Source organism: Sinocyclocheilus rhinocerous, unplaced genomic scaffold, assembly GCF_001515625.1.
Source record: "Sinocyclocheilus rhinocerous isolate Xijiao unplaced genomic scaffold, SAMN03320098_v1.1 scaffold470, whole genome shotgun sequence".
Taxonomy (NCBI): Eukaryota; Metazoa; Chordata; class Actinopteri; order Cypriniformes; family Cyprinidae; genus Sinocyclocheilus; species Sinocyclocheilus rhinocerous.
This window is the reverse complement of record NW_015637537.1, coordinates 893,395-901,515: the sequence shown is the minus strand read 5'-3', so window position 1 is coordinate 901,515 and position 8,121 is coordinate 893,395. Positions and strand designations below refer to the sequence as shown.

The window sequence follows — 8,121 nt, the reverse complement described above, 5'->3', positions numbered from 1 at the left end:
TGTCCAGTTTCAGTCACTGAAATGTCTACCAGTCCAGTTTCAGGTAATACACCCAATTTTGAACTGTCAGCCTATCCGGCAGTATGGGTGGAACTGAGGACCACCACGACAGAGCAGACGGAGCAGCAGACCACCACGGCGGAGCAGAAGACCACCAGAGCCAGACAGGAGAACGCCACGGCGGAGCAGAAAACCACCAGGGCCAGACAGCAGACCACCACGGTGGAGCAGGCGGAGCAGAGGACCACCACGGCAGAGCAGACGGAACATAAGACCACCACGACAGAGCAGAAGACCACCACGGCAGAGCAGAAGGCCACCATGGCTGAGCAGACGGAGCAGAGACCCCTGGTAGAGACTGGGAACTAGGGAAAACTGAGACACAAGAAACAGACAGAGCATATACGGTCTCAAGGACCGAGGCAGGAAACACACCAAGTTCAACAATATTTTCCCTTGTGACAACTGAATGGGCAGACAGTTCATGAACGGCCTCACTGACTGAAACTGAACAGGCAGAGAATTTAACATTGGAATTCTTGGCAAAGACTGGTTGAGTTGACAATTCATAACTAGACTCATTGAGTGAAACTGGACAGGCAGTGAGTTCAGTGACTGAAACTGGACTGACAGAAAATTCTGACATATTACACACTGGTGCATTAGTAGAAACTGGGCAAATGGATGGTTCAAAATCAGACATATTCCTTGAAATTAGTGGACAGACAGACCATTCAGGAACAGATTCATGGGTTGACACTGTGTGGACTCGTGAAGCCGTGGTTTACAGTGAATTTATAACAGCTAAGGGGGTTTTAGTCACTCCGCTCCACGTCGTACCTAACAACGCCCCTTAGCTGTTATAAATTCACTGTAAACCACAGCTTCACGGGGCTTATTGCTTTATTAAATTAATCAAAAGTGACAGTAAAGATATTTATAAAGCTACAAAAGATTTCTGTTTTGAATAAACGTTTTTCAGCTTTCATCAAAGAATCATGAAAAAAAATGGATCATGTTTTCCTTAAAAATATTAAGCAGCAAAATCTGTTTTCAGCATTGATAATAATAAGAAATTTTATTAATAACTGAGCACCAGTAATAACTGATTACAAATCAGCACATTTATATGGTTTCTGAAGGATGGTGTGACACTGAATGCTGGAGTTTCCTGATATTTATATTTCTGATAGTGATTTTTATTTATTGATTTTTTTAACATGTTCAGATTCACATAACTCTTAGGTTTAATGCTCATTTTATATATAATTACCTCATTATGCCTTTAAAGCCATAATTAGTTTTTTCTAATGATTTGATTGTAATAATTTTTGTTTTTCATAGGCCTTTCATTGCACCAATGATGACCAAACCCGGGCTTCTGTGGACAAACTTCTGGGGCGCTCTCAGTGCGGATGGGTACTATGCCAGATCAGAGGATTACGTGGACATAGTTCAAGGACACCGCGTGTAAGTTGGTGTTTAGTACATTTCAATTGTTCTGTGATATGATTGAGAATCCACAGAGATACACTACCAGTCAAAAGTTTTTGAACAGTACGATTTTTAATGTTTTTATTTATTTATATATATTTTTTAATTATCTTCTGCTCACCAAGCCTGCATTTTTGCATGGCAAAAACAGCAATATTGTGAAATATTTGTACTGTTTAAAATGACTGGTTTCTATTTGAATATATTTTAAAATGTAATTTACTTCTGTGATCAAAGCTGAATTTTCAGCATCATTAGTTCAGTCTTCAGTGTCACATGATCCTTCAGAAACCAATCTAATATACTGATTTGATGCTCAAGAAACATTTTTATTACTATTATCAATATTTTAAAAAGTTGAGTACATTTTTTCAGGATTCTTTGATGAATAGAAAGATCCAAAGATCAGCATTTATTTGAAATAAAAAGCTTTTGTAACATTATACACTATATTCAAAAGCTTGGAGTCTTTAATTTAGCATGGATGCTTTGAATTGATCAAAAGTGATGATAAACACATTTATAATGTTACAAAAGATTTATATTTCAGATAAATGCTGTTCTTCTGAACTTTCTGAACTTTCTATTCATCAAAGAAAGCTGAAAAAAAATCTACCCTGCTGTTTTCAACATAATAATAATAATAAATGTTTCTTGAGCAGCAAATCAGCATATTAGAATGATTTCTGAAGATCATGTGACACTGAAGACTGGAGTAATGATGCTGAAAATACAGCTTTGAAATCACAATAAATTACATTTTAAAATATATTCAAATAGAAAAGTTATTTTAAATAGCCTAGTAAAAATATTTCAAAATTTTACTGTTTTTGCTGTACTTTGGATCAGATAAATGCAGGCTTGGTGAGCAGAAGAGAATTCTTTAAAAAAACATTAAAAACATTACGGAGGTCTAGTATGATGAGTATATTTCACTGCTCAAAAAAATATGAAGCAAGTCTTTGAAATTCATCAAACCGGGGCGAACGGCAAACATGTGACTGTTCTCCGGTGCCTCCACAGGGGTTTGTGGAATGTGCCATACATCTCTCACATATTCCTGACGAAAGCCGATGCATTGAGGACTGACCTCAAAGATCCTGACCTGTTTGAATCCGCAACGCTAGATCCGGATATGGCCTTCTGCTCCAAAGTTCGAAACAAGGTCAGACATTAAACTCAAGAAATAAATAATATACTGTATCTTACATCTTACAAGTATATATTGCTGATTGATATCTATACATTTCGTTCCTAGGGCGTCTTCATGTTCGTAACAAATGTGCACACTTACGGTCGAGTTTTATCGACTGAAAATTACCAGACAAACCACTTGCACAATGATCTCTGGCAGGTCTTTGAAAATCCTGTGGTAAGATAAAATCACAACAACATTTCATTGAATATTATACAAGACATTCTTGCTTTATTGTTTGTTAACGGTGTGTTTTTGCCTTATTGTTCTTTAATGTTTTCCCTGGAACAGGAATGGGAGGAAAGATACATTCATGAGAATTATTCCAAAGTTTTGAAAGATGGTTTCATAGAAACGGTGAGTTTTCAAACAAGGCATACGATCGGAGGCGTCATGCACGTGCCCCCTCAGATTCTTGAGCCAAGTGGATTTCGAATGCAGCTTCCAAAAGACAAAAATATAGCCGAATAATATTTTTTATATTTGATACAATCACACCGGCGTGATTAGATCGCTCAGTGCGGCACAGCATCAGCTGCTAAATACACACCGGTGTGATTAGATCGTTCAGTGCGGCACAGCATCAGCTGCTAAATACAAATCTGCGTTCGCTGGCTGGCGCTGAGCCAGAGACAGACGCGTTTTTATCGCGCTGCGCATTATAACCAATCACACACGATTCTGTTGAGCTTATGAATGCAAGGACCAATCAGAGGCGTTCAGATGAGTCACCACTGAAACACGCTGTTTTGTTCACTGCGCGCGCTGAATGAATTCTGCTCTCTGATGAATTCTCTCATCAGAAACAACAAAGTGCAGATGTGCGTAATGAGAGTTTAAATGTTCTTTGCTTTCTTTCTGTACAGTGAAAGTGTTATAATTAGTAAATTACAATGTTTTTATTAAATTCACATTAAATACAAAGTCAGTCGTATTAAAAATATTTTATGGCACGACACCCAAGTAAAATGACGGGTTTTTATGCGTAGTTAATAGATTACACTATTAGGCTACTTTGCCCATCGCCCATTATAGATCAACTAACTTAATCTATAAAGGTGCAAAACGCATTTACTTACACATGTTTGAGAATCGAGATATATAGTTAACACGTTTGGGAATATTTTGAATAAAAAGGGAACAAAAAATGAATAAAACATAAGCCTATATCAGTTATACGTGTCGTGGCTGCTGTGTCTTCACTCGTGCCCCTGAAGATTTCTGAAGATTACAGTTTTTAATATTACATACTGTATAGGATTATTGTCCTGTCTTTGAGAATATAAGGCTAGCTTTCAAAAGCTTGAGGTCAGCAATTTGTTAAAGGTGACATATCATGAAAATCTGACTTTTCCAGGTTTTAAGTGCTATAATCAGTCATTTGCATTTAAAGACACAGGCCCGAAAACAGCGTGTTTCTGCTTCCACTCAAAATAGGCATTTTCAAAATGATATAATACATGATCTGTGGATTATTTTGAGCTGAAACTTCACAGACACATTCTGGGGACACCAGAGACTTATATTACATACTGTAAAAAGGGGTATAATATGTCACCTTTAAAGAAATTCAGCAAAGATGCATTAAATTTATCAAAGACTTTTATAGTGTTACAAAACATTTTTATTTCAAATGTGTACTTTCTATTCATCAAATAACCATAGTTTACACAAAATATTGAGTAGCATAATACCGTATAATACAGTACACATAATACAGTAGCACCGATAATAATAAGAAATGTTTCTTGAGCAGCAAATCAGCATATTAGAATGATTTCTGAAGATCATGTGACACTGAAGACTGGAGGAATGATGCTGAAAATACAGCTTTGATCACAGGAATAAATTACATTTAAAAATATGTTCAGACTGAAAACAGTTATTTAAAATTTTAATAATGTTTCACAATATTGCTGTATTTTACTGTACTTCTGAGCATCAGGAAAAAACTCAAAATCATACTGACCCCAGACTCGTGTCCAGTCGTTTGTGAAGTCATTATACTTGTTTGTAATTCTCTGTGTAGCCGTGCCCTGATGTGTACTGGTTCCCTGTGTTCACCGACGTGGCCTGCAAACATCTCATTGAAGAGATGGAACATTTTGGCCAGTGGTCAGGAGGAGGAAATACGGTATGTTGTGGTTTTCCTGTACCATCTCCATGCTATTTACTTTACTTTACGATTTACTTGAGCATGATTACGACTTCTTTTGCTTTTAGGACAATAGGATCCAAGGCGGATATGAAAATGTCCCAACTATTGATATCCACATGAATCAGGTGGGCTACGAAAAAGAATGGCAGAAGTTCCTTTTGGATTATGCAGCGCCGGTCACTGAGAAAATGTATCCAGGATACTACACAAGGGTAAGACGTACTTTGTTCTCCTGAAGAAGTCATTATATTTGTCTTGAAATTTCAACTCCCCATAAAACAATTTTGCTTAGTGTTTTAATAGCATTTATAGTATTTTTGTTCTATAATTATAATTATAACATAATAGTCTCTTAAAGCTCAGAGATGCGATTTTTGATAAAAAATACACTAAAAACAGTAATATTGTGAAATATTATTACAATTAAAAAAAAAAAACTGTTTTCTATTTTAATATATTTTATAAATAAATAAATGTAATTTATTCCTGTGATTTAAAGCTTAATTTTTTCAGCATCATTACTCCAGTCTTCAGTGTCACATGATCTTCAGAAATCATTCTAATATGCTGATTTATTATTTCTTATGGTAAATAATTCTTATTATTATTAATGTTGAAAACAGTTTTTGCTGCTTAATATTTTTGAGGAAACTAATACACTATGATTCTAAAGTTTGGGGTAAGTGAGATTTCATTAAAATAATAATAATACTTTTATTCAGCATGGATGCATTAATTCATTCATTGAATGATACAGTAAAGGCATTTATAATGTTACAAAAGATTAATATTTCCAATAAATGTTGTTCTATTCATCAAAGAATCAAAAAAATAAAATAAATAAATAAATAAATATATACATATATATATCACGGTTTCCATAAAAATAGTAAGCAGCAAAATCTGTTTTCAACATTGATAATAATAAGAACCATAATTAATAATTGAGTATCAATAATAACTGATAAAACTTGAGCAGCAAATCAGCATATTAGACTGATTTCTGAAGATCATGTGACACTGAAGACTGGAGTAATGATGCTGAAAATTCAGCTTTGATCACAGAAATAAATTACATTTTAACATATTCACATAGAAAACACGTATTTAAAATTTTCATAATATTTCACAATATTACTGTTTTGACTGCAGTTTTGATCAAATAAATGCAGCCTTGGTGAGCAGAAGACACTTTCAAAAAATCTTAATTTTATTAACTTTAGACTAGTAGTGTAAAAATGAAGACATTCCTGACTGGGTGATGTTTGCATGTCACACATTTATTTCCAGTGAAACCAGATATTTGAGAAACTCCAGATATAATGAGATATAATTATTTTATTCTCATGGTCTGGAAAAGTGGCCATTGTAATATGTACCAGAGTGGAGGTGTTTTCTGTGAATGCTGCTTGATGACTCTGCCTCTGTGTGTCTCCTGCAGGCTCAGTTTGATCTGGCGTTTGTAGTCAGATATAAACCTGATGAACAACCCGCACTAAGACCACATCATGACGCCTCTACTTTCACTATCAATATAGCGCTCAATCAAGTGGGCATTGACTATCAGGTGAGTGAAAACATGGCTGTGATGCTCGGCTCTGCTGTGCAGTTTTCTTTTTGTTAAATGCTTGTTTGTTACACTAAAAAAAGTTAAACGACTGTGTCTCATTTAAAGTGCATTTTTATATTGCTCTAATCGAAAATCTTGTTTTCCTGGTTACCGTGAATCATGGTAACTGATTTGTTACTGTTTTGTTCAGTTGTCTAAAAGCAAATAACAGTCCCATAAAAAAATAAAAAATGAAAAGAAACAATTTTGCTTAGTATTTTGATAGCATTATAGTATTTTTGTAGTGCAGAAAACATACTGGCTAGCTTTACTAAGTGCAGAAATTATTGTGGGTTTAAAAACACAAAAAAACAATGACTTTAGTTTTCTTCTAAATTTTAATGATTTGCTTTTGGTTGATTTAATTATTTGAAATGTTGAAATACCTGAAAATACCTGAAAATGTAGTTTCCAGCATGCTTTGCATAGGACTTAATGGGGTAAAATAGTTGCATTTTTTGAAGTTTTGTTTGTTTGTTAGAGCATAATGAGAAAAACTGGATAGTTTAATGTTGTGTTTGGATTTAGAGCCACTTCAATTACTTTGCTTAGGGCTGAGGATGGGTATATAAAGACTTATTAAACAGTTCAGTGATGTGACAGAAAAAAATATATATACACACATTCAAGATTATTATTATTATTATTAGTATACAGAACCTAATCTACAGTAATATAAATATATGGTTTCTTCGTATCTTGAATTTAAGGCATGCAAACTATTGGTTGGTAAAATGTTAATGTTGTAACACAGCAGCTCTCCTGAAAGCGTGAGATGTGGAGACACAGAAAGTGTCTCTGGCCTGGGAAGGCCTTTCAATCTGTTCTTTTTGGATGTAAATTATTATAGTACATATTTCCTTTGCATCCCAATTCTCTCCTTTTTATGGAAGCCCGTTTCTGCCACTGAATAAAACAAATGGAAAAGGTAATTGCGACTTTTTATCTCACAATTCACAATTTTTCTCAGATTTTTCTTTTCCTCACACCTGTGAGTTATAAAGTCAGAAGTGCATGTTAAAGTTGCAGTTGCATGTTATAAATTCAGAATTGTGACATATAATCTCACAATTATGAGAAAAAGGCAATATTGCGAGATAAGAAATGTTTATATATCACAATTCTGACTTGATAACAAGCAGTTACGAGAAAATAATTAAGAAATGCGAGTTTATATACTGCACTTCTGACTTTAAAAGTTGCCATTTTGAGTTTATAAAACGGAGAGTTCCGGTCCTTGATTCTGATTGGTTGAGCCGCGTTCGAAGCTGTTGTAAATTACTCTACAAACATACACCTTTGTTTACTTTGTGTGTTGCTCGGCAACCACTTGATTGGAACCACAACTGTTTCTGAGGAACTACATTGTTTGGTGGAAGAATACTGTTTTTATTAATATCATTACACTTTATTTGCTCTGTTTTATTCTGTGAAACCTTACTACGTATATGGAATAACCGTTTTATAAAAGCAATAAGCCCCGTGAAGCCGTGGTTTACAGTGAATTTATAACAGCTAAGCAGCATTGTTAAGTATGACGTGAAGCGGAGTCTAAAACATTCTTAGCTGTTATAAATGTACTGTAAACCACGGCTTCTCGGGGCTTATTGCTTTTATAAAACGGTTATTCCATATATGTAGTAAGGTTTCACAAAATAAAACAGA

At 34.7% G+C, this 8,121-nt stretch overlaps 1 protein-coding gene across 1 annotated transcript in view; it reads left to right on the top strand.

Annotated features, from left to right (window-relative positions):
• The window catches only part of plod1a (procollagen-lysine, 2-oxoglutarate 5-dioxygenase 1a), a 20,152-nt gene that overhangs the window by 11,089 nt on the left and 942 nt on the right, over positions 1 to 8,121 (top strand). The window contains exons 12-18 of the mRNA XM_016564022.1: positions 1,345 to 1,470; positions 2,518 to 2,659; positions 2,753 to 2,866; positions 2,981 to 3,046; positions 4,719 to 4,823; positions 4,913 to 5,059; positions 6,289 to 6,414. Of these exons, the coding sequence (XP_016419508.1) occupies positions 1,345 to 1,470; positions 2,518 to 2,659; positions 2,753 to 2,866; positions 2,981 to 3,046; positions 4,719 to 4,823; positions 4,913 to 5,059; positions 6,289 to 6,414 (826 nt within the window). The remainder of the gene's footprint in view (positions 1 to 1,344; positions 1,471 to 2,517; positions 2,660 to 2,752; positions 2,867 to 2,980; positions 3,047 to 4,718; positions 4,824 to 4,912; positions 5,060 to 6,288; positions 6,415 to 8,121) is intronic.